This window comes from Ceratotherium simum, chromosome 39 (genome assembly GCF_057802395.1).
Source record: "Ceratotherium simum simum isolate JZ-2026a chromosome 39, ASM5780239v1, whole genome shotgun sequence".
Taxonomy (NCBI): Eukaryota; Metazoa; Chordata; class Mammalia; order Perissodactyla; family Rhinocerotidae; genus Ceratotherium; species Ceratotherium simum.
This window is the reverse complement of record NC_141938.1, coordinates 9,962,521-9,989,425: the sequence shown is the minus strand read 5'-3', so window position 1 is coordinate 9,989,425 and position 26,905 is coordinate 9,962,521. Positions and strand designations below refer to the sequence as shown.

Here is a 26,905-nt window from a genome sequence, read left to right as displayed (position 1 = left end):
TTGTCCTAACGGACCTGATGGAGAGGCTGAAGCGTGGTGGGTTCTCCACCGTCCAAGGACAGGTGAGGGTCCTTCCTGTCTCACTTATAACCCACCAGGAGTCCAGCGCTCACTCTTTTTTTGAGTACAGGACTTTGTACCTTTCCTGAGGCCTTGGACTGGAGGTGCCCATATACAGCTGGTGAGACGGCCATGGGGTCCTGTTCCTGCTGGGTGAGCACCCTGGTGGGCAGGCAGTGCTAGGTGGGGTCTCCCTCCCACATCCCAGCAAGGCTGTGCCTGGGATCACAGAAATGGACTCTGCCTGCTGCCTTTGCATTCCTGCTGTGACAGTCTCACCTCTCCCCAGGCAGTGTGGAGGACCTCAGGTAAAGGGCAATGAAAAGCAAGGATTAACGTTTCCAAATAGCCCCTTGGTACAGCCGCCATTTTCCTTCTCTAGCCTGAATCACTTCAGATCCTTTGAACTCCCAGATGGCTCTCAGCTGCCCAGGATGTCGCTCCACTTCCCTGTGTGGCATGAAAGGTCCTTTGGAATTGGGTCCTATCTATTTTTGTCTAGCCTTCCCTTCCACTGGAGCGTTTCATAAACTCTCTCAGCAAGCCTGTAGACTTTTCATCTCCACGCAGCAACCCCCCGCCCTCAGAATGTCTGTCCCCCTCCCCTCACCCTCCTGTTTCCCTGATCCTGTTCAGTGTCCATTTTAAGTTCAATCTGTCCCTGAGCACTCCTGTGTCTCCCCAGCCCCAAGGACCTGCACCCACCATTTGAGCTCACCACTTAGCCCCCTTTACTGTGTAGGACATCTTTATGCATGCATAAGCCCAGGATATATGCACCAGCCTGCTTGAACATGGAGGGTCACCTTCAAGTCAGTGCCCCATAGCTCAGTGTTCTCACCTCCACCTGCTCACCCAGAGCCTGAGCACCTGCCAGGCCCCACCCCAAACATCAGGCATTTCTGAGAGTCTCTGGGGGTGTTCTGCATGTGCTTTAGCTACCCTGTGCCACAGCTCTGATCTGTCCCCTAGGGAGGGTGTCAGTGTGGGGTGCAGCCAGGTGGCTGGCACCTTGGTCCACTGTACTTCTCTCCCACTAATATCAAAGTTGCACCGAGGCCTATGTCAAAATGGGGTGGGTTAGGGTAGTGGTTGCTTCTTCTTTTTTGAGTTCCACTCCATTAGAGTAATCCCAATACAGTGCCCCACTGTATTTCCAAGTTGTGTGTGAACAGCTCTTGTGGGTTTTACTTATGGCAACGCTCCCAGGCTGTCTTCCTTCCTGCTCTTGCGCTGCAGGGGAGAGTATGGCAAGTTAAGAGCTGGGCATCAGCCCTTTCCCAACCCTTAGTTAGCGGATATTCCAGTCCAGTCTCTGTGTCTTTCCCTGTGATGGTTAAGAGAGAAGGGCTAGTCAGGGATGGCCATCCTGCCTCCCTGGATCCCAGAGATCCTGGGCAGCCAGCTGGAGCATTTTCTTCCTGCTCTGAGCCTCTGCAGTTTGCAGTTTCTACAAAGCCCCCAGATACCTTTGCTCTCCTTCTAAAACTTTGGCAGGACACTTTCCATGGAAATTCAATTCATGATTTGCCTCACAGAGACAGGATGTGACAGGGACTTCCTCACTTTGTTCTCTCCATCTCGATTTCTATAGCAAAGGACAGAGCAAGCAGTGTGTGTCTTAAGGTGGAAGGTGGGCGGATAATTCTGTCACAGACGAGCTGGCCCCTCTGTGACAGAGCTGACTCGACTGTCAGCCTGTGTCTAGGGGATCTTAGCATCTGAGACCAAGACACTTACAACAGTTGTCTCCTTTGCAGGGGAGTTGAGATCACCAGGACTCATCTGCCATTTCAGACCTTTTGCTGCTACCTGTCAGGTATGTGGCTCATTCTCACTGCCTATCTAAATGTCCACCTTGCAGAAATGGAAAGCAGAAAATGACAGTAGGAGGTTTTGGAGAGAGCGCAAGATGGGTTGGCACCCTCTTGTCAGCTGAGCCTGGCTGCAGGACAGGGTGTTTCAAGTGTGGCCAAGGGGAGATGCCCATTCAGGCAGTTCCACTGAGGAGGCAGGATTCAGACACATCCCATTTCCACCTCAAGCCATTTCAAGCCTCACTGAGGGTTCCTTCTTTTTTTTTTTTTTTTGTGAGGAAGATCAGCCCTGAGCTAACATCTGATGCCATTCTCCTCCTTTTGCCGAGGAATATTGGCCCTGAGCTAACATCCGTGCCCATCTTCCTCCACTTTATATGGGGCGCCACCGCAACATGGCTTGACAGGCCTTGCTTCGGTATGCACGCCCGGGATCCGAATCTGCAAACCCTAGGCCACTGCAGCAGAGCGCACGCACTTAACCGCTAGGCCACCGGGCCGGCCCTGAGGGTTCCTTCTTGGGGTGGTTCATCTTTCTTAGAGGAGACTAGGGGTGGAAATCCTCTTGTGGGCCTATTGAAATCAAACAAAAACAAGCCAGTGGGCATTAACTGACAGTTTTTCGGGGGCAAAGCATCGCAGCTGGCGCTGGATGGGGAGAAGGTGCAAGAGTGCAGAAGCCCTACCCGTTGGAGCTTACAGCTTTGGACGTGGGGAATGGGAGGAGGGCAATGCACACCACTGTTATGCAGCCCAACCTCACCAAGTAACAAAAGCAAAAAAATAATAATCTTTAAAGAGACACCCAGGAGCCAGCCCCGTGGCGTAGCAGTTAAGCACACGTGCTCCACTGCTAGCAGCCCGGGGTTGGATTCCCGGCACGCCGAGGCACTGCTTATCAGGCCATGCTGTGGCGGTGTCCCATATAAAGTAGAGGGAGATGGGCACAGATGTTAGCCCAGGGCCAGTCTTCCTCAGCAAAAAAAGAGGAAGATTGGCAGATGTTAGCTCAGGGCTGATCTTCCTCATAAAAAATTAAATAAATAAAGAGACGTCCAGGAGCTGAAGGGCTGGAAATCAAGAGAACGTCAAGCGTTGTTTAGGAATTGCAGCTGCAGGAGGAGAAAACCGAATGGGGTTGGAGTGGGGCCAGGGAGAAAATGAAGAGGAAGAGGAGAAATGGGCTTCCCCTGGATCTCTTCAGCATTAGTGTGCACAACCCTTATTCCTCCCTCTGTGTCTTCAGGAGGAAACAACCTAGAGGCCCCTAGAAAGCAGGGAGAACATACCCCACCAGCAAAGCTTAGCTCCAGTCTGAGACCCCCTTTCTGGCTGTCCCTCTCCTCATTGGGCCCTCCTTCTTCCCCAGATATCCAGCATGTCCAGTCTCTCACCTTTCCCCACCAGAAATAGACTCTGAAATCCATTTACAGTGTTTCCACTCACAAGGGTACTTGTTTGATAAGGATCAGAGCCTTTAAACCTCAGAGTGAGGTTGGAAGAGGGGTAACTTCAGGCAGCATGTGGGAAGGAGGGCAAGAAGGGCATTCAGACCCTCTGAAGTCACTTCAGGAAATTGCCAGACTGTCTCCTTCCGATTAAAGGCTTTCAAGGCCATGTCCTTGTGTGTTGGGAGAAAGGGACCATGGGGCATTTGTCTCCTATCCAAGAAGATGCTGTTGACAGGTCTGAGAGAGATTCCAGTTTTAAGTTGTATTATCAGCAGTGGGGTTTTTAGACTTTTATTCATTTGATGGTTGGTTGGTTGGTTGGTCTTGTGGCTGACACCTGTGGACTCAAGCCACTTCTTCAGAGCATGTGAGATGCCGTCAGGGTGAGTGTTGCGTCAGGGTCTGTGGCCAGGAAGTCCCTAACAGGGTCATGGTTTGGGGGCTGGAGGACTGAGAATGCACCCAGCCCTGACACACGGCACAGCTGCTGAGGACTCTGTGTCCAGCGAAGCGCTGAGCTTGAGAGGAACCCCCACTCCACCACCTCCTAGCTGTGTGTTCAGGGCAAGTCACTTAGCCTCCCTGGCCTCAGTTTCCTTGTCTGTAATTTGGATCTATTAGTAATAATAATATTAATACTTCTGGTATAGGTAAGCACCTGGTAGATAGTAAGCGCTCAGTTCATGTTAGTTTTTATTGCTGTGGGCATGTGCACATGTATGTGTGTGCCTGTGTTTACAACCTCCTCGCCCTGCACCTTAGTGATGGAAATCACACAAGTGTATCACAACAGAGCACTGCAGTCCCGTTAGTAATTCCACGGTCTGGAACACACTGACTGCCCCCCAGGAGGGGGCACCATCCCCCGGCCCAGGGAAGTTGGAGCATGTGCTCCTCCTGTGAGGCACCCCCAACCCCAGCCATGAGGCCTAACACCCCCTCGCTGCCTTGTGGGAGGACCTGAGTACCACCTAACACAAGTCTTGACTGATTCTTGAGAATCTAGCCGATCCAAATGGATCCATGTGAGCCCTGTTTGTTTTGGAAGGCGTTAGCTGGTGCTGATATAGCCCTGATGGCTGTGCCCTCCTGGGCTCCATGTGAGAGTCCAGAAAAAAGACTGGGACACAAAAGAGAAGGGGACAGGGAGACGGAGAGAAAATGCAAAGCCGCGTGCACCCCTGCTCTGGAGTCCTTTGTTGCCGGTTTCCAGGCCTGTCACAGACACATTCCTACCATCAACCAAAAGAGCAAGAGGATGGACTGATGGGCCAGAGCCTGGACTCTGACCCAAGGCTTCTGTTATGCTGGCTATTGGGTAAACAGTGGTTCCAATAGCTTCCAGCCATCAAAATGGCCAAGTCTCCACAGAGGAGACTCCTGCCTCCTCCCCTAAAGGGGCTCTTCCTGAAAAACGAATGGAGCCACCCAACTTGTCCCTTTGCCTACAAGAGGGCAGGGCCCCCAGACACTGGCCACTTGCCTCGCAGGCCCTTGCCCCTCCCTCCGGCTGTATTTCCACCAGCCCAGGGCCTTCCAGCTCACAGTCACTCAGGGACCCCACCCCCGCCGCTTAACTAACTCTCACACCTCCTCTGACCACTCTTCTCCTGCATGACCCAGCAGCTTTTAAAGTCCTTCGTCCACTCCCTGCTGGTAGTATTGCTGATGGCATCTTGGGGGCTCTGCAGCCACAGGACCTCAGGAACATGCGCCATGTGGCAGGTCTGCAGGAGAAGGAAAATCAAGCAAAGGGGTGGGGGGCAGAAGGAGGGAGAGGGGAGACTGAGGTACTGGAGAGTAGAATGGGGGGGTCTCCGATGGAGTGAAAGGAGAGGGGTGCAGTCTCTGAAAGAAGACAGAGAGCAGATGTCTGGAAGGTGGAGGACGAGGGAGGAGGTGCTGGCTTTTATTATAAAGAGCACCCAGCCAGCCCGAGGGAGGCTTAACAGCCTTCTGAGTGGGCAGTGTTTTCTTCCACTGTTCCAGCAAAGAAACTGAGGTTTAGCCAGTTAAAAAATCTGCCTAATGTGGCACATCTAAACAGAGGAGAAATGTGGAGAGGATTTCGTACCTCCCACAATGTGTCAGCCACCCACACGCCCTGGCTGTCAGGCTGCCAGGCATGACCACAGGGCCCAGGGGGCATCAGGGGTGCGAGTGGACGCCCCTGCCTGTGCTGGGGCTGGGTCTCCTGGACCACAGATCAGGGGGCATGGCTAGAGGGACCACCCCATCCCCGTGGCCTCTAAGATGCTGTAGATGGAGTGGCAGTTACCAGCTGACCTTCTAGAGACTCCACCTGAGGTCCCAGGACTGGAGGAAGGTGTCCCAGATGTGGCTGGAGTTGACAGGCAGCTTCCAGGCACGCATACCACTTCCGAAAGATCAGAGCTCTGTGTTTGTTCTTCTGTTTTGTGGACCTGATGTTCCAGGCCAAAGGGAAATGGGAGCAAGGTGGGGCAGGGAGAATGAAAATGCATCTGAGAGTCCTTGTAGATTTCCCTTTGTTTGGGGAAAGCCACTGAATCTTAGCTGAGCCCACACACAATGTGTGGCTTTATTCTTGGCTCTAAACAATACAAAGCTCAGAGCCGCCTCCTTTGGGACCCTTTAGCCTTGTCCCTTCACAGCTGCATGAGTCCTGCAAGGCCAGCGACGCCGGTAGCAGTGCTGCCTGGTAAAATCAGAAGGAGTTCCCACATCTGACTGTGGCTTAAAAGAAGCCAGTCACTGGGCCTGGTAAGAATTAAATAAAAAATAATTGAGGCATCAACAGACCTCAGGCCTGACGGGCTGAGTGCCAGCTCTCCAGCGTCACTCCACCGTCTCTTTGTCCTTCTCGAGGTGGCCCCACTGCTGAGGAGATGGTGGATTTCCCAGTCTGCCTGGACTCGTCCCAGCGAGCACCTCTGCCCAGCAGCCTCTTCTTCCTCACCAACCTCCTCCTTCTCCTCCAGCCTGGGGAGCTGAACTCAGTAGGTATCTGATCTGCAGCCCAGCCAGCCAGGACGAGAGCACATCTGCTTCTGCCCAGCCCTCCTGCCAGCTGCTCCCAGGCTAAGATCTTGTAGCCTTGTACCACACCACACCAGTGGCTAACATACAAGATCTCCATTCCAGTTGTTAAAGAGCCACTGGCCCTGAGCACCATCCAGCCCCAGAGTATTCCTCTACCATCTCTCCAGCCACCTGGCACCCCTTACACACTGTCCACGACCCTACAGCTCACAGGCATGGCAGGGGTGTAGCAAGAGGGTACAAAGAAACTCTTGCTGGTCTGTGCTTGGGCTGAACCAGTTGGTAAATATTTTTAACTCCACTCCTGCATATAAGCCATAGCTTTCAAAGGGCAGGAAGGACCTCGGGACTACCATCTCTCATGAAAGAAGCAGCCAACACAGAGTATCAACTAATTATGCAAATGCAATTCCCTAATTCCCTGAGCTGGGAACCAGGGATACCAAGGTGACTGGGCACAGCCCAGTTCCTCAAGCAGCTTGTGGTCAAGAGAGGGAGACGGACGTGATATCAACAGCTGGCTGTCCAGCTGTGTGATCAGGGCTGCAAGAGAAACTTATCCAAGGATTTGGGAGCACAGCTAAGAGAGCAGTTTGTTTTTTGCAGAAAGCCAAGAAGAGTCATGGAGAGGAGGTAGTGTTTGAGCAGAGCCTTCCAGGAAGCACATTTCCAGCAAGATGACAGATGGGGGGGAAACTGAGGCAGGGTGTGCCCAAGGAGAGGGCCGGGCATCAGGTGTGGGGGACAGGCAGCTGGAGAGAAGCCAGAGAGGGAAGCCGGTAGGAAGGGTGATGGGCTATGCCCAGTGGGCAGCAAGGGGTCCCAAATGGCGTGAACACAGAAATGCACCTCCACGATCTGTGGGATCCATGAAGGGAGAACTTGGGGATGGGGTTTTAGCTGAACTTCAAAGGAAGGAAATGAAGTGCACAGAAGCCAGAGTAAAGAGTGAGGGCATGCCGGGTGGCAGGGAACAGCACGTGCAAAGGAGCTGCTGCAGGAATGGCAACACTCATGGAAACTGCAGAAAACAGACTAGCTTGGGGGAGTAGAGGGGCCACACGGAGACACCATCGAAGACGACGACCAAATGAAAGATCCTCATAAACACAACTCCCCAAGGCAGGATGTAGCCTTTAGATAGGAAAACCCATGAGGCAGGGAGCCCACAGATTATTTCTAATACCCTTTGTTATCACAGAAGCTGTATTTATGCATTATACAAAAATTAGGAAATCAGACAAAGGAAAAATAAGAAAACATCTATTCCCATCATGCAGAAGTTACCACCATCAACAATTTGGTATATCTCCTTTCAGATCTTTTTCTCTGCACATTTATGCAAATATGTATTTTTTTAATCAAATAAGAGAATAGTAACATTTTTTTTGACATTTGGTTTTTTTTGGTCAAAGATTCCATTTCTTCGAATGCCCTGGCCACTTTTATATAATTGTCCCCAAAGTATCATTTGCAGCTGGTTGGGTCAAACCAATAACCAGTCCAATACCACACATTGTATCTGTTTGTAAAGTGCCTTGTGTATTTCTTAATCTGGCACATTCACATTTTCCATGACAATTACTTGTTCAAGAAACCGAACCAGTCGTCCTGTAGTGTGTCTCATCTTCCTCATTTGAAGGGTTTACTGTCAATTCCTGAGCTGCAAAGGGGCGTGATAAAAACATGTTTGAGGAGGGCTGATTTTGTCCGTTGTTCTGGCTTCTCGTCCTAGAGGCGCTTGACAAGGAGGTCAAGGTGGTAGGCCCCGAGGAATCCATCCTGGCGCTTGTCGGGGAGGAGGTGGAGTTCTCGTGCCACCTGTCGCCGTACCTGGACGCCCAGCACATGGAGATCCGCTGGTTCCGGAGCGGCCCCTCCGACGTGGTGCACCTGTACCAGGACGGGCAGGAGCTCCACGGTCGGCAGATGGCGCAGTTCCAGAACAGGACCCAACTCGTCACGGACGAGATCGCCGATGGCAGCGTGATCCTGCAGCTCCGCGGCGTCGTCCCCGCAGACCAGGGCCCATATGGGTGCCAGTTCTTCTCCAGCGACTTCTCTGGGGTAGCGGTCTGGGAGCGGAGGTAGCAGGTGCGTGACCCAGGCAAGCCCCAGCAGGGAAGAGGGAGGAGGGGTCCATTTGGATAGAACTGCTTTGCTCAGGTGTAGAGAGTCACAGTGAAAAGGATAAATATCTCTAATTAAAAAAAAAAAAGATTAAAAAGAAAGATTCATTAGAAAACGAACAAAAGAATTGTTCATAAAAAAGATACACAAATGGCCCTTAAACACATGAAAAGATGATCACTTTTACTCATAATGAAGGAAAGGCAAATCAAAGGTGAGATGCAGTTATTTTACTTATCAGATTGGCAAAAATTCAACAGCTGGACCACACAGGGTGGAGCTGTTGGGAAGTAGGCCCTCTGCTCTGAAGACATGGACAGAGTTCAAAGTTCAGACACTCTGGTGCCGGGGAGTTTGGCAATAGCTAACAGGACTGTCTGTGCATCCACCCTCTGGACAGCAGTCCCACCTCTAGGAGTTTCCGCTGAACATACACCTCCCACACCTCCAATGTAAAAGAGGAGGATGTATAAGTTTCACTTTGTAGCCTTATTTGTAATTGTTAAACAATGGAAATGACTGAAATGTTCAGGCACAGGCGCTGAGTATGGTCCATCACACAACGGAGTGAGTCATGCTGTGCAGCTGGAAAAATGAGGAGGGGCTCCATGAACCAGTGTGGAGTGATTTCTAAGATGTTGTTAAGACAAAAAAGCAAATTGCAAAAGAGGTTCTCTAGCATGTACACTTTTGTGTAAGGATGATGGAGAAACATTGCACAAAAGAAACACAGGAAGGATAAACTAAAAACGAACGAAACTGCTGCCTTAAGAAGGGGGGTGCATTGGGATGAAAAGATGGAGAACGGTCTGGGGCTGTCTTGATATACATTTTTTACAGTATTGATGTTTAAACCATATTAATGTTTTGCAAATTCAGAAAAGAAGGCTAACTCCACAAGGATGGGGAGATAAAGGAATGCATATGACACAAGCCCTTGAGCTCTGGTGGGATCCAAGAGACAGAAAACAAGCTATTGAAATTTGGGGTGAGGCTATTCTTCATTCTAAGGGACTGTCCCATGCATAATATGACTAAATGCCAGTAGTCCTTCCCTGCCAAATGGCCCCCCTCATATTTCCAAATGCCCCTCAAGGGTAGTACTGTCCCCATGTCCCACACAGCACAACTGATTTAGACTGTTATTATAGTCCACGGGTGGGGGCTGTGAGCCCACATGTGTGTTAAGAGCAGTCACAGTTTGTGATGCCTTACGGTGACTGCAAATGCTGAGTAGTGGCATGAACTTCACGTACAAGTTCTGGGAAGGAGCCTGATCTTTCCCACTCCTCCTGCCTCTCCCAGGGCTGGGCTCAGACCCTCATATCTCCCTTGAGGGCTTCAAGGAGGGAGGCATTCAGCTGAGGTGCAGCTCCAGTGGCTGGTACCCCAAGCCCAAGGCTCAATGGAGAGACCATCAGGGACAGTGCCTGCCTCCAGAGACGGAAGCCATCATCCAGGACGCCCAGGGCATGTTCAGTCTGGAAACATATGTGGTCGTCCGAGAGGGGGCCCACAGCAACGTGTCCTGCTCCATCCAGAACCACCCCCCCTCGATCCAGAAGAAAGAGTTCGTGGTCCAGATAGCAGGTCAGTGGATGCTGGCTCACCCTATCCTCGCAGTTATCATGTCCTCCATGTCCATTGTCCCAAAGGCCATCTTTAAGGACACAGTGGTACTAGGTCCTAGCCGTGTTGGGGGTGGGCTGACCTTGACACCTAAAAAGTCAGCAATTTGGATATCAGGAACATACTAAGAGTACAATTGATAACCCAAAGAGTTAATGGGCGAGGCCCCAGAAAGCCAACATTTATGTACCAAAGGCCGTGCCATAAGACCCTGAAATAACTCTCCTCATGAGGGGTGATCATGAGAGCCCGTGTGTTCCTAATGTCATCCCTCAAACAATATTTATTGAGTACCCAAAACCACAGTGTACGCAGAACCCTTGCCCTCAAGCTGACCTATTCCAGTGGCGGAAACAAGCAAAAGAGTGGATTACATCATAGCTTAGAGGGTGTTTGGTGTATAGAGAACAACGGAGCAGGGAGCGCTGGAAGGCGTGGTGGGGTGTGTATGTGGGTGGACGGGTCAGGAAAGAAATTGCTTGGGCAGTAAGTTCAAGGTGAGGCCATTATCTAGGATCAAAGTGTTATTATGAGACACGCACTGAAGGGTCTAATGTTCATGGCTCCAATTATTTTAAATCTTGAGGATAAACCTAATCTATGAGCCATTTTTCACATTGGTCCAAATCAATAGTTACATTATCATAAGAAAGAAACCTCACCCTTATAAGCGATAACTTGACCTCAGGGAAGAGGACTTGACAACACCATGTGTTACACATAGTTCATCTGAAATTCACCTAGTAATTGGGGTGGCCATCTGTGTTAGCTAATTGTTTTTATCCAAAGGAAAAATAAAACACCTTACATCTCTATGACAAGCACAGTAGTTACAACTTGGAACCTGGCTAGGAAGTAAAACTTATGGCATGGGGCTAGGGACACTTTCTCCTGGGATGTTTACATTTCAAAGAAATGGCTCTGAGCTCCTTAAAAAAAAAAAAAAATTCTAGGTTGTGCTGGCCAGAGGCTAATTCAGCTTTCAAAAGGATTTACATACAATCTCAAAGGGGTAGAGAAAGGATTTACAAGTTTTTTAAAGGAAATACTCTAAGAAAAGGGAAAGAGGGAGTATCTTTCCCTTTTTGCACCAGAGAAAATCCGTTTTTTTCCTTCTTAGATTTGTGTTTATCCTTTAGAAAGGGTGTGAGTCACACAGATATCTGCAAGGAGGTCATTCAGGTAGAGGGAATAGCAAGTGCAAAGGTCCTGGGATGGGAATGTGGGTGGCTATTGGAGGAGCAGGGAGGAGGCAGGAGAGGCTGGACAGAGGGACAATGTTGAGATTTCAGGTCAGGGTGGCATCTGACCCTGAGCCCTAGCTCTTAACTCTTAGGTCAGTGCTTTGCAAACCATTTGTGGTGAAAGACCAATCCATTGTGGCCCAATACTTCTGTACAAGACAATAAAAATGCATTGCTAGAAAAATAAAATTAAGAACAAAAGAATATGTTGTGCTAAGTGAAATAAGACACAAAAGGACAAATACTGTATAATTCCACTTATATGAGGCACCTAGAACAGCCAATTCATAGAGACAGAAAGAAGAGAAGTTACCAGGGGCTGGGAGAGGAAGGAATGGGGAGTTACAGTCTAATGGGGACAGAGTTTCAGTTTCGGAAAATGAAAAAAGTTCTGATGGTGATGGATGCATAATGTGAATGTACTTAATGCCACTGAACTGTAAGCTTAAAAATGGTTAAGATGGTAGTTTTTATGTTGTGTATATTTTACCACAATAAAAGAGGAAAATATATTTTTTAAAAAGACCACTGTGATAAAAGCACCAATTTTTTATAATTGTCTTCAATAGACACAAAATTATTATCTTAAAATGCCACAAGAATTTCTAAAGGGTTGCTCTCCATTTTTGCACCTATCTCTTTACTGTGTAGCCACTGTGGATCTGCCCTGAGCCACATCCTGCCTCTGGGCAGATCCTCCCCAGGGAGCCCGGAGGACAGAGGGGCTTTGCTATCAGTTCTTCCAACGGTGTGAAGAAAAGTAGAAGCCAAGTATTTGCAAGGAGCAGGCGGATGACTTGTGGATTCCATGGTGAGGGTAGAGAGCAATAATTCACTGGGCTCCAGATATCCACAAAACACCTCGGATTCTCCTGATCTTCAGGTGCAGGGCCAGAGTAGAAGAAGCAGAGGAGGCCAGGGCGCTGGTCACAGGGGCGTCAAGCTGGGGGAGTGGGCGGCTGCTCGGCCCCTGTCCTTGCACGTCCTGCAGTTGGCAGCACTTCCCCCTTTCCGCCGAGCAGCTTCAAGTTCGCCGCTCTTCCTCGGGATCCACCCCTGGAGAGCAGGTCCCAGTCCCACTTTACAGATGGCTTCGGTGGGGCCAAGGGCGTTGAATGCGCCAACAGGTCCCTCGGAAGGTTTTCCGGCACGCAGGGGCCGGAACAGTGTCGTCACTTAGTGTCTTCGTGGCGCCTAAATCGGGACAACTCCCTGTGGGGTGTTTTCCAGATGTATTTTTACCCGGAACCTCCCCCTGGAAGAGAGCTTTCCTCGGGACTCTGGCGGCGCTGCCGCTCCTCCCGGCTCTGCCCAGGGCGCTGGCGCTGCACCTCTCTCGCAAGCAGTGGACAGCCCGGGCTACGAGGCGGCCCTGCCGGGAGGGGCGGTGGGGGCGCCGTCCCCCCGCGGGCGGGGCTGAGGCGGGAGGGGACAGGCGGGAGCGCGCACTCACGTCCTCTCCCCTTTCTTCCTCCTTGCAGAAAAGCTGAAGGAGCAGGCGGAGAAGGACAAAGGTAACCAAGGGAGAGGCGCGCTCTTCGCTCCCAGCCCTGACAGCAGAAGGGAGGGCGGTGGGTCTAGAAGGCTGGTACTGCAGACCCTCGGGCAGGGCAGACAGGCGGCGGCCGAGGGGTGCTCTTCCGCTTCCTCAGCCTCCGGGCCCGCCCCTCCCTCGCGTCCACCCCAGCCTGCTCCCCAGAACGCCGGGGCCCGAGGCTGTGCACTTTGGGGAAACGAGGCTTCGGTGTTCATCGTGGAGATTTCCCTCTTTTCTTCATTTCTTCTCCAGGGAAACTCACAGCGGAACTGGGTAAGCTCTGGGTGCCGCGCACACGGTGCTGGCCTGCGGGCTAGTGGGGTAACCCTGCTTGCGCACAGTGGAAGAAGGAGTTCAGTGAGTTTAGGCTCCCTTTGGAGAGCGATGGATGGCAACGACCCATCCCTCTGTGCCTCCCACCTCTCCACTCCCAGCCGGGAGCGCAGCTGCCAAGGAGGTCTGGCCTGAGACCCTGTGGACAGACCCTGCCAGCCCCTCCCCTGCAAATTATACGCTTCAGTTACAATTACACGTCTGCTCCCTCCTGTTCGTCGTCCTGCAATGTCCTTCTCTCTTGAATACAAGTGCCACTGGCAAGGAACGCCTTTAATTTGCACCAAAGTGGAGTGAATTATCAGATTCATTTTTCTACCTACAGGGACTTAGCACCTTGAAACCATGGTGCGTGTGTGTGTGTGTGTGTGTGTGTACAGAGGAGGGGAGAGTGAATCCAAAGGAAGGGGAATGGAGAAGGCCGCTATGGGTAGGGGGAAGACCTAAGGAGCCACCTTGCCGGCTCCAGGAAAACTCCAGACAAAATTGTGAGGTTGGAGAAGTTTGTCTTGCAGCCTACCCAGTCCTGAAGGGGAAAAAGGAAACCCAAAAAACCCAACTATAATAAGTCATTAACACTGTAGTTGGAATTAGTGTATAGTGTTGCCTTTCCCAGGAGCATTTAGTTTTAAAAGAGGACCTGGGGGGCCGGCCGGTGGTGTAGTGGTTAAGTTTGGCCTGCTTTGCTTTGGTGGCCTAGGTTGGCAGGGTTCGAGGGTTCAGTTCCCGGTGTGGACCTACACCACTGGTCAGCCATGCTGTGGCAGCAACCCACATACAAAAAAGAGGAAGACTGGCACAGATGTTAGCTCAGGGCCAATCTTCCTCAGGAAAAAAAAAAAAAGAGGACCTAGCATGAAAAAATGAAAGGAATGCGTTTCTAATGGCAAAATATCAGTCTTGGTATCTGGTCAGGGGAAATAATTGTGTGTGATGTCCTCCCAGTCCTTTAAATAATGTACCCAGGAAGCCACGCTGAGGCTCATGCAGGACCTCCTCCCCAGGAAAGCATGTGATTTCAGGGCAAAAGAGCAGTAGCCTCTTCAAACCAGCCGTGAGCCCTGGGAAGAGTCTCCTGTGTACCAAGAGTGTTTTCCCTTCTGGGCCCTCTGCAGATTTCTGCTTTAGAGCAAAGAATAGGATGAGGCGTAAGAATCCTGCAGATGGGCTTCTTTTTTTAGGGTGATGCAGAGACAAGGATGGGGTTGGGGTGAGTAGTGGTTCCCAGTGGCCTTACTGCCTTGGGAAGGTGTCTCCATTTATCCCCAGGCTGATGTTTTCCCTGCATTTTGTTTACAGGGAAGCTTCACACAGAACTTGGTAAGTGACCGTTCTTAGAACTATTTCTTCTTTAGCATCTGGGTATCCATGTGTGTTCTTCTCATCTCCCAACTAGGTATGATGCCCAGGCTGGAAACCTGCTGACTGTATGGGTGGCAGGAGAAAGGGGAGAGGGGCAGGGGTGGGTGCAAAATGCATCATGTGAGCAGGGAAGCTGCAGGGACCTGGTGTTCTAATTCCATTTTCCCTTGGCTGCTTCAGACTGGAGAAGAGCTGAAGGCCAGGCCGGTGAGTGAAGCTCATGTCCCTCCCACTGTCCACTTTACATCTCAGCATCCCAGTCATTGCTATGATTAACCAAACATGCTTCTTTCTGGTTTATTCCACAGCCACATGGCATATATTAATCTATGTCACTTGGTAGAGGTTATATCTGAGTTTTACTTCTGCATTTACTTTTATATTGTCCTGAGGTGTAAGCATACTGTAAATCGTTGGTGCCAATCCTGGTTGCACATCAGAGTCATCTAGATTCCTGGTGCCCACTCTCAAAGACTCTGACTCATGGGTCTGGAGTGGGCATGTTACCCTGTATGTAACTAGTTCTCCCTGTACCTTCCTTCTTTCCCCCCATACAGCATACAGTCTAATGTGTATCTTTATTTTGTATATACAGTCATGCACCACATAATGACGTTTCGGTCAACGATGGACCGCATATAGGATGGTGGTCCCATAAGATTAGTACCAGACAGCCTAGGTGTGTAGTAGGCTGTACCATCTAGGTTTGTGTACACGCTATGATGTTCACACAATGATGAAATCGTCTAATGACACATTTCTCAGAACGTATCCCCATGATGCATGACTGTATTCTTGCAAAACGTGAATTGCTGTTTTGTGCACATACATTTTAGTTTCTGTAAATAACATTTATAGTCTCATGCTGTTCCTTGCTTTTCTCACTCATCACTATGTTTTACCTGCCTCCACATGTACATCTGATCTGTTTCTCCTTCCTGCTGCAGAGCACCCATTTTAGCCAGCCACTCTCCTGGAGACCTCAAGCCTGCCTCTCATTCCACACCACCACAAACAACACTGAATGAGTAGCCTCAACTGTGTAGCCTTCTGGCTATGTGTGGAGATTTCTCTGGCATGTATGCCCAGGAGGGGAGTTGGTGGCCCATGGGGGATGTGTCACAAGTGGGGTAGAGGGACCCTCTGAAGGCAGCACCATTATCCTGCCATTGGCAGTGCCTTGAGGCTCCACGTGCCCACATGCCACATGAGCCTGCTTTCTAAGTTAGCCAGTCAGTGAGGATGAGTGATTTCTCATTGTGCTTTTAGTCTGCACTCCTCTGAACACTAAGAAGTCTGGACCTCTCTTTATATGCTAGTTTTGGGGCTTCGTCTTCTGAAAATTGCCAGTTTGTGGCCTTTGCCCTTTTTTCCTATGGGATGCTGTCTCTTTCTTATTGATTCACATGAGTTCTTATATATATATATATATATAGGATATTAATCCCTCATTGATATTAAACATTGTGAATTCCTTCTTCTATTCTGTCATCTGCTATTTGCTTTGTCCGTGTTGCCCCTTATTGAAAAGAAATCATTAATTTCGATAAAATCTAATTCATCAAATTTGTACCCTGTGTTTTTGATGTTTTGTTGAAGAGGAGCTTCCTCACTCTTAGGTCACAAAGATATTCTCTTACACTTTCTCTTATTCACTTTATGTGTGTTATGTGTAGGTCTTTAATCCATCTGAAATTCACCATTTTATTTGGTGTTAGGTGAGACTCCAGTGATTGTTCTCCATATGGTGAGTCAGTTTTCCCAAACCAGCTGCTCTGCCGTCTGTGATCCCCCCGCTGATGTGGGGTCACCTTCAGTGCATACTCGGTTCCCATGTCGAGAAGAGTCTGTCCATTGGGCACCTAGCACTGCACTGTTTGTACTGCTGTGGCTTTTATAGTACCTGCAAGTACAAGTTCTCCTCCATTTCCGCTTTCTTTTTAAGGTTAATGGACCTTAAAATAGAACTTTTAGGATAAATGTATGAAGTTCCTAAAAAAAATCTAAATGTAGTTTTACATGGAATTGCTTTGAATTTATAGATAAAGTTAGGGAGAATCAGCATCTTTATAGAATTGAGTTATTCTATGCAAGGGCTATATGTTTTTAAAGTCTACTGGTTATTCTGATGCAAAAGCAGGGTTGGACGGCCTTGCTGTAAATTTATGGAGCTCTGAAAACATCTTCTATTGCTTTTGCTACATGTTGCTTAACAACAGGGATACATTCTGAGAAATGCCTCATTAGGTGATTTTGTCATTGTGTGAACATCGTAGAGTGTATTTACACAAACCTAGATGGTATAGCCTACTACACATCTAAGCCATGTGGTACTAATCTTTTGGGACCACCGTCATATATGTGGTTTCTCATTGACCAAAACGTTGTGTGGTGCATGACTATATTTTACAACTTGGTGATCTCTCTATTGTAACACAGAACAAGATAAATTTATTTATTTATTTATTTTTCCCCCAAAGCCCCAGTAGATAGTTGTATGTCATAGCTGCACATCCTTCTAGCTGCTGTATGTGGGGCGCGGCCTCAGCATGACCGGAGAAGCGGTGCATCGGTGCGTGCCCAGGATCCGAACCCCGGCCGCCAGCAGCGGAGCGCGTGCACTTAACCGCTAAGCCCCGGGGCCGGCCCCAACACAGAACAAGATAAAATGAAACAGAAATCCACTTAGAAAGGCTCACGTTAGGAAAGAGGCAAGACAAGATATCTAAAGGACAACTTAAGACTGGAGCCATGCTCAGCTGAGTCTCCTGGGGACTGAACTGGTCAGAGCTGAGGCTTCATTTCTGTCCTTCAGGGCATCCCAGCCGCATGTATTGGTTCTCTTTGCCCACATGCTGTGTTCTCCTGCTTTGCCCAGCACAACTTCAGCCTGTGTGCAGCCTTGGTATAACCCAGCACTGAAATGCGCCCCCTACCCAATCCCAAATACCCGGGAAAATTCCATGGTGGGCCCAGACCCGCCTGGATCCAAACCAACTGTCATGGTGAGAATGGGGTTATTCAGTTTGCAGGCACCCTTCATGCATCTTGAGCCTCCTCGAGGTTCCAGAGTTCCTGACTCTGATCTCTGACCTGCTTTTTCTTCTCTGTTTGGTTTCAGAGTGGAGAGCAGCCCAACAATATGCAGGTAACTGAAGCCAAGGAACTGTGACTTAGACAGAAGGGAGGTGGAAAGATCTGAGATTAGAGGGCCTGTCCAGAGCCGAGTATGGGGCCTGCACACACAGACACACAACATGACACAGATTTCTGCGTGTGCACACATTTACACATACACGCATTGCACGCGTGCATGTGATTGCACTCACAGGCTCCCACAGGCACGCATATTGCTTTCTGGGTTTTAGTACACTAGGTTTGTTTCCATCTGGTCGGAAGGCTGCTACCAGGGCCTGTTTGCAGGAAAGAATACAGAGTTTGTGAGGAACCTCTCATCTGACTGAAGGATCCCTGGGGTTCCCATCCATCAGATGGGTGTGTTTTGGGGGATGGGGTGTTGGACTACCTGGCACTGGACTAGATAACCTCAGCAGTCTCTTTCAGTTTTAAAATCCTAATATTGCCATAAAACCGAGGCCCAGAGCTCACGTGGTGATCTCCAGGTCACACAGGGTGGTGGCACCAGCCAGGACTAGAACCAGCCCTGAGCTCCTCCTTGACCAGAACTTGGGGAAGTGAGCCCGCCTCTATCCCCACGAACCTACCTTGTTTGCTATCTCTGCTCTCCATGGCACCTAGTATGGAATTGAAGAACCTTCCTGTCTGGGCAGGAAATAGGATTCCTCTTAACACTTTCAAATGCTGGGGAGTGACTTGCAGGCCACTTCAGCTCCAGGGGGTGTTTGGGGTAGGGGTGCATGTGAGGATTCCACGGATTGCTCTACCAGGAGAATCAGAGGTTTGCTTGTCAGGGGAGGGGACAGGTGGGGCCCAGAACCGTCCTCTGTGGGTACTAACCCCACGCCTCTGCGCAGTGGACCTGACCCTGGATCCGGCCTCGGCGTATCCCAGCCTGGAGGTCTCTGAGGATGGCAAGAGCATGTCCTCCCGCGCGGCGGCCCCCGGCCGGGCCGCTGAGCCGGGCGGTCTGCAGCGGTTCTCGGAGAAGACTTGCGTGCTAAGCCGTGAGCGCTTCTCTGCCGGCCGCCACTACTGGCAGGTGCACGTGGGCCGGCGCAGCCGCTGGTTCCTGGGTGCGTGTCTGGCCGCGGGGCCGGCGCGCCTGAGTCCGGCTAGCGGCTACTGGGTGATGGGGCTGTGGAACCGCTGCGAGTACTTTGTCCTGGACCCGCACCGCATCGCGCTCACCCTGCGCGTGCCGCCGCGGCGCGTGGGTGTCTTCCTGGACTGCGAGGCGCTGCGGCTATCCTTCTTCAGTGTGTCCGACAGCTCCCACAGCTTCACCTTCACAGACAGCTTCACGGGCTCGCTCTGCGCGTGTTTCAGGCCCAGAGGCCACGATGGCGGTGAACACGCGGATCCCCTCACCATCTGCCCGTTGCCGGTTAGAGGGATACGCATCCCCGAAGAGGACGACAGTGACACGTGGTTACAGCCTTATGAGCCCTCAGACCCCGCCCTGGGGCTGTGGTGAAGCGCTCTCGCGGCCGCAGGGCTGGGTCCTGGGCAGCTTCCTGGACGCCTGGCCAGCGCTTGGCTCTCCCGCTTTGTCTAGAGTGACCTAGTGCACGACCCGAGTGTCCCGCCAAAATGACAGCAAAAGCTAAAGACTTCAGCACAGCAGGGGGGCAGAGGCGCCTGTGCGCATGTCGACGTGTGTGTGTGTGTGTGTGTGTGTGTGTGTATGTATGTGTGTGTATGACCTTCTTTAAGAAAAAGAGGCAGTTCCAAGGCTTGTTTGTGTGTATGGTAGGAATGAACAATAGAGTAAAAATAGATTGATGTTGCCAGGAGCCGGGGTGTTCTTGTGGAAGATGGAGAAGGAAACTGGAATGGGGGGAAAAGGGAGAAACCTGATTGGATTGGATTACAGGTATCAGTTAATTTGTATATTTTTTGTATATATTTTCTAGCTCTACAAACATCTAGAAGCAATGTCACTTCTTAAGCAGTGAGTTCATCTAGGGCTCAGATCCTAGTCTTAAATGTCAGTCCCCACTAAAATGAACTTGGAGAAAGCTGATCCCGGGGCTGGGGCAGAGAAAGCACGGTGTGCATCTGGAGCATCTTGTGCCAGAAAGTACAGATGTGCTCATAACTGATGGGGTCTAGCAAGAGGACAGAGAGGCTGGGCTGAAGAGGCTCCAACTCATCAATTGTGGGGCAATCTGAACATTAAAGTAAAGAATGACAAGAATTGCTCAACAAGCAAATAAGAAAATTCACCAAGCGTGCTGAGAGTCAAGTTTCTCTGTCAGAGAAAGGAAATTACAAAAAATACAGACAGGGGAAAGGAGAGAATGAAAGAAGAACTCTGTGACCTTGTGGTTTTTACTTTGTATAGATAGATGGAACACACACATGATAGATAGCTAGATGATAGATAGGTAGATAGATGGTGCATGATAGATAGATAGATAGATAGATAGGGAGTTGGATATGTGTGCATACAGATGATTCCTAGCTCTAGCTGCTTTGAGAGCTTAGAAACAATACCCCTGTACCAATGAGCACTCCTAGCACCCAGAACTTGGTTTTTAGTATTATTTTCCACTGAAAGGAACCAAGGCTCCTTACAGAAATGAAGGACTCCAGGGCTGGGTCAGAGAAAAGATGGGTGTGATATTCTCATTTATAATAAGAAATATATATTTAATCTTCAACCTAAGTTCTGGAACAGAGCTCCCAAAACCCTTGGAATTTCCTATGTGATAAGGGTGTCTTTTCATATTCATAACAAGCCCCTTTCAACCACACCTGAGTTTAAATTATGCCATAACTTCTGAAAAGTCCCTAAGCATGGGGCTGGTTGCCAGGGGAAGCAACTATGTGATTAGAGGGTTGTAATTTAGCCCCACTCCCCTCCCCTGGAGGGGTGAGGGGCTGGAGATGGAGTTCAATCTCTGATGGCCAATGATTTAATCAATCATGCCTATGTAATAAGGCCTCCGTAAAACCCAAAAGGAGTGGGTTAGAGGAGCTTCCAGGTTGGTGACCACTTGGAGATGCAGGGAGAGTGGCATTTGGAGAGAGTAGGGAAGCTCTGCACCCCATCCCACATGCCTAGCCCTATGCATCACTTCCATCTGGCTGTTCCTGAGTTATATCTTTTTATAGTAAACCAGTACTCTAGTAAGTAAACTGTTTCTATGAGTTCTGTGAGATGCTCTAGCAAATTAATTGAACCCAAGGAGTGGATTGTGGGAACCTCTGATTTATCGTGCATTGGTCAAAAGCACAGGTAACAACCTGGACTTGCAGTTGGTGTGTGAAGTGGGGGCAATCTTGTAGGACTGAGCCCTTCACCTGTCGGATCTGACACTATCTCTAGGTAGATGGTGTCAGAATTGAGTTAATAGCTTGGTGGTGTTGAAAAGAACATACCGGAATGAGTCTCCAACATCCTCTACCAGAAAGTAAGGAAATGTTCAAGGAATGATGGGGAGATGCCAATTGTACAGAAAAGTCAGCTTTAAAGGACTCCCACTGGCCAAATTTGAACATCAAATAATTAATGGTGGTTACAGATTAAGGAAAATAGGAATCCAAGAGTATCTATATCTACACTGATATACATAAATAAATGAATGAATAAATGAAGGAGAAGAGAAAGCTCTACCCTACAATAGAGGTCTGAAATATTTCCCCACAAAATACTAATTACTTATTAATTTAGAAGTACAAAACACTTATCAATCAACTTGATAGTGGAGGAGTCTGGCAGACACCATATTAACCAAGTGACGAAAGTTAACATTACCAGATATGACATAAACTTACACTATGTGCCTCCTGATACAATGCGGTGAAGAAAACACAGCAGCATCACTTTTGAGGTGTTCCTGCCCCAACATTCATAAATCATGAGGAAACATCAGACAAACTGACTGATACGCTTCAAAAATGTCAAGGTCATAGAAAATAAAGGCAAGGTTAAGGAATTATTTCAGATTGAAGGAGACGAAAGAGTAAACACAACAGGTGATGGTAAACACAACAGGTGACCCTGGGTGGGACCCTAGACCTATAGAAGACATTATTTGGAGAAAAAGAGACATTTTAAAAAATGGCTGTGGATCAGATGGTAATATTGGACAAATGCTAACTTCCTGATTTTGATGTAGTAGAATGCCCTTGTTTTAAGAAAATACACTCTTCAGGAGTAATGGGCTGGCCCGGTGGTGCAATGGTTAAGTGCGCACGCTCCGCTTCGGTGGCCTGAGGTTTGCAGGTTAGGATCCTGGGCGCGCACTGGTGCACTGCTTGTCAAGCCATGCTGTGTTGGCCTCCCATATAAAGTGGAGGAGGATGGGCACAGATGTTAGCCCGGGGCAATCTTCCCCAGCAAAAACAGGAGGATTGGCCACAGATGTTATCTCAGGACTGATCTTCCTCACACACACACAAAAAAAGTATTAAGGAGTAATGGGACCTGATGTTTGTAACTTATTCTCAAATGGTTCATTCCAAAATATAGTAATATATAAAGAGAATGATAAAGGAATGCAGTGGTGTCTGGAAAATGTTTAATAACTGGCTGTCTGGGGAAAAAAGTCTGTAGCATTTGCTGATTTCCATGGTGTAAGTAGTCCCACTGTGGCTGACCTCTGGCTGCCAATGTGACATTGCTAGTGGAGTTGGAAGGAGATGCACATGGTTGGCTCTCGGAAGACACCAGCTCCTGCACAGGACTCGTTTTATACAATTCCAAACAGGGCATTGGGCCATCTATTGTGATTTGTTTCTCTAACAAATCAAATAAATGCATTTTTGAACTTAGGAAAGTATGCTTGGCCACCTGTTATGGTAAATTATAGCCTTATTAACATATTGTGTATGATATTCAGAAAAATGAAGTTTCATTTTCTGTAATGATTTGCATTAGTTTGCAAATATTTTGGGATCCTACTCACAAATGTTTTTGTGATAACATTAAAGATATGTTCCTTGACTGTATGCGACCATTATCTATTCCTTTGAGATCATTTTTGTGCAGTAAATAAGAAAAGCAGGGGCTGGCCCTGGGGCTTAGCAGTTAAGTGCGCGTGCTCTGCTACTGGCGGCCTGGGTTCGGATCCCGGGCGCACACCGACTCACCGCTTGTCCAGCCATGCTGAGGTGGCGTCCCACATACAACAACTAGCAGGATGTACAACTACGACATACGACTATCTACTGTGGCTTTGTGGTGGGGGGAAGGAGGAGGATTGGCAATAGATGTTAGCTCAGAGCCGGTCTTCCTCAGCAAAAAGAGGAGGATTGGCATGGATGTTGGCTCAGGGCTGATCTTCCTCACAAAAAAAAAAAAAAGAAGAAGAGGAAAGAAAGGAAAAGAAAAAGAGAAAAACAAACATATAGCTGATACAAAAGGCAACATTAAATCATTTTTAAATGACCAGTAGCTCCATCAGCACATTTTAAATGATGGGAAGCCTGGCCTTAAATTGGAAGGGATCTTAGACATTCAGCTACATGTTTTGTGAGCCACAAAGACTGTGCTGGAAGCCATTCAGAGTAGACACCCATCTCCTTCCAGCCCATGTCGCATGACCCTTTTGCAAGTTTCTAAAAACAGGGCATGATATATTTAGTCCTCCCTACTGTTCACATTTTCCATGCCGTTATCCCTCAAGACTGGGAACCGGTGAACCCAGCACTTATGGGTGGATCCCAGTCCAGTGAACAAACACACCTGTGACGAGTCTGCTTGTGAGGCTTCTCCTGCTTGAGGCAGCCTGAGGACACTAACTCACAAAGGCTGAGAGAGGACCTCAACCTCCACTGCAGGTGCAAGTCAAGTCATCATTGGCCACACAGGAATCTTACATGAGAAGACAAACATTCCCATGAATTAGGCACTCCCACACATTTTTGGCAGGCTTCTAAATTGGTGCAGCCATATTGAGGTCAATTTTGGTAATGTCAACCAATTTATAAATGTGAACATTCCTGACCCAACAGTTCCACATCCCGGAATCTGTTCTACAGAAATATTCACACCAGTACCTAAAGTTACTGTGGCACTGTAAATTTTTGTGGTGTACATAAATTTTTACAGGGATCATGTATTGCTTTTGTAATTAAAAAAGTAAGTCAATGCTTCTTTTCTTTCTGCCTCATGTCTATGGGAAACAATCACAAGAAAATCTTTTTAAAATGTACAGTCGAAACCTTCTGATTTAACAGTCTTCCTACGAAGTAGTGACATGACATGGTTTTATGTCTTTTAGCGTTTTCACATCACTACCTTTGCTTGCCTCTGTGGCATCCTTTCTTGTCCCTCAATAGCATCTTGGGCAGGGCCCACAGTGTTCATATAAATTTAATTGTTAAATGATCTGTCCAGTTTGCAAACAGTGAACTCACATCCAGTTCTGACCCCTGACAGGTTGGGGGCCTGCAATGGGGAGGGATTGTTCTGCCTCCAGAAACCTCCCCTTCCTCCCTCTGACAGGCTCTTGCTGTTCCCTCAGCACCAGAGGCAAGAGAGAGATGAGGGAAACATCGTGCAGCCACAGCCTCCTCTGGGTCCTCCCCATTCCTTAGTTCCTTCAGGTTTGGCTGAACCCCTAACCTCTGCTCTGCCTTTTCATTCCAGGACACCCCAATGCTCCTGTGATGCTGGACCTGTCACCGAGCAGACAGCGTGCTTAGAAAGGATGCAGCAAAATGGCTCAATATGGCCAGCTTTCCAGATGTCCTTTGACCCACAGGAAACTCACACCTTGTTGTGTGTGCCTTGTTGGGGGGCTGGGCAGATTCTCTCCAAGGGCTAAACCCCCAGTTTTCCTTTGGGCAGATCAACAGTCTTATCAAATAAGATGCCAAGCTCTTCTTGCAGGTATCCCCCAAAGTTACCTAATGTTCTTTTAGGGTTGGCTTAGGGGAGTGGCAGTACCCCCCTCCTCTCCACGGAGGGCAGGAACTTGCCTCTCATGAGCATTACATTCCCAAGGCCTGGGAAACCCCCACATCCACCCCGTCTACAGTTTTCTTCCCACCCCGCCCCCATTCGTCAAAGGAAATCTGCTCGTCTTTTAGCCACTTATTTCACACATTTATTTCTTTTATTTATAGCTTATGGTCAATGCAAATTAATTCTATAAAATGAGAAAGCATGAAGAATCAAAACATAATTATGCAAATTAAAAATAGATATTCAACACAAAAAATACAAGTATAAAAGCAGGTTCTTTCATGCACACACAGCAGCGCGAGATTCACCAGCTGTTTCAAAGGACAGCAATGCTTGCTTTTTGTCTTGAAGACCATGGCCTACCAGTTTCTAACGTCAAAAAACTGACTGATACATAGTGTTCCAAATGTAACCATTTTGATTCTTAAAGGTTAAAGTATTTTCAAAAATTATTTAAAAGAATTATTGCAAACTTAATGATGCTGGTGTTCTCCCAGCATTCCTCCAGCATGGGCGTCTCTGGTTTGGCATCTGTGACCCTGGGCCCAGCCTTCACCCTATCCCAACACTCCACTTGCTTCCTTCCTGGGCTCTTCCACTAGCAGCTCCGGACTGACTTCAGGCCATGTCGTGTCTGGTGGTGATGCCTACTTCCAAAGTCCTGGCCTGGAACTCAGTCCTGGAACCCCCCCCACGCTGATAAGACTTGGGGGACTCTTCTTCCAGCCACTGGACCCCTGTGTACTGGCTGCCACAGTCCACATGAGGCCAAGGAACTCTTACAGTCTTCCTCTTTCCCAGCGACAATTTGGAGAAGACTTTGTAGACCAAGGTCCAAAACCATGTCATTTCTGGGGTTCTGTGTATCTCTCACTGCTGCTGCCTCCCTGGGATGCTCTCCAAACCTCCCTTGGAGGGTGGATTTATAGAAGAACAGTCAGCGAGAGCCCTAGGACTGGGAAACAGAGAAGCAGCAGGTGACCTGGGCAGGATGGGGGCGCTGGGTGGAGTCTTTGCTCAGCCTGGAGCTGGTTTTGGCAAGATAAGCCCCACACAAGCTGGGGCCCAGCTGTCATCTGCCTTCTAGTAACCTGGAAGCTTACAACCTCATTGTGGGGCCAGGTACTGACCACGATTTCAACTGTAACCTTCTTGCTGGACAAGTTGCTTTCAGTAGGTCAAAGAAGCAAGAGAAGAGACCAACAGCATGAAAAAAATCAAGTCAATGCAAGGGAATGGGTCATTTAAGTGGAATTAGGTCTCTTTGTTGGCAGCATGAGAGAGAACCTCAGGCACAGGAGAACGGTAACCTAGACTTCAGGTTTCTGCTCTGCAACATGAAAAGCTTAGAAGCATCACTCCCATCCTTACAACAGAAAACAACTGAATAAACTAAAAAACAATATCTCCTCTTAGATCTGTCAGAGAATTGAGGTCACAGGGCAGACAACTACCCTGAACACTGGAGAGAGGTGGATACAGAGAATCACAGGTTACCAGGAGCAGAGCCCAAGTGGAGAAGTCCGCTGGTGGACCCAGTACCAGCAGGAACACAAACTGTAGTTTTTCAACTGCTGGAGGCAGATTGTGGACTAGCTGGAGAGTTCCAAACTCCACGGGACCCCTACACTTTCTTGAGTTTTACCTTCAGGAGCCTCACTAAGTTCTCACTGTGAAGACTGGAGGAAAATCCCCTCCTGCTATGAGCAGGGACAGAGGAAACGCCACCATTTTGAAATATGCTGGAGCACCCTGTTCTTCCTCCAGTTCTCTGTAACAAAGACCAGCACTCAAGGGAAACTATTTCCTCTGACCTGGGGAAGAGCGATTAGCCAACTCCAGCCGCCTCTAGCCTTCCTGTCATATGTAAGGCAGGAAAAAAGCTGAGAATCATTTGTGAAGGTCATATCTCAGGGGCATTGGCCCATAAGAAGACTGATACCTAATCATAGAACCATAGGCCACTCCCCCTCCCAACACCTCACCACACAGCAACCGGACCCCTGCACAATAACAGCAGATTGCAGTTGAAAAGACTGCAAGGCTCAAACTCTATTTATGAAGGACTTTCTCGAGTAGATAAAAACAAGGACACGAGAGGAACCTGAGCTCTCAGAGAGCTACAGCCACAGCAAACACAGTGTAACTCCTAGCCAGGTCAACATAAATCATCACACTTAATCACAGCCAGTTTACCTTGGTTCCCAATACCTAATGCGTTATGTCCAGTTTTCAACCAAAATTACAAGGCATGCTAAAAGGCA

General features: G+C 48.8%; 1 protein-coding gene across 1 annotated transcript; it reads left to right on the top strand.

Moving 5' to 3' along the window:
• The first annotated feature begins 299 nt into the window (after positions 1–299).
• LOC147912169 (butyrophilin-like protein 9) lies at positions 300–22,677 on the top strand. The gene is made up of 11 exons (XM_087426074.1): positions 300–1,879; positions 6,176–6,306; positions 8,087–8,431; positions 9,772–10,069; positions 12,583–12,709; positions 12,832–12,866; positions 13,142–13,162; positions 14,522–14,542; positions 14,765–14,791; positions 17,706–17,732; positions 18,580–22,677. The coding sequence occupies exons 2-11, from the start codon at positions 6,196–6,198 to the stop codon at positions 19,197–19,199; spliced, it is 1,632 nt and encodes a 543-aa protein (XP_087282200.1). The 5' UTR covers positions 300–1,879; positions 6,176–6,195; the 3' UTR covers positions 19,200–22,677.
• The last annotated feature ends 4,228 nt before the right edge of the window (positions 22,678–26,905 follow it).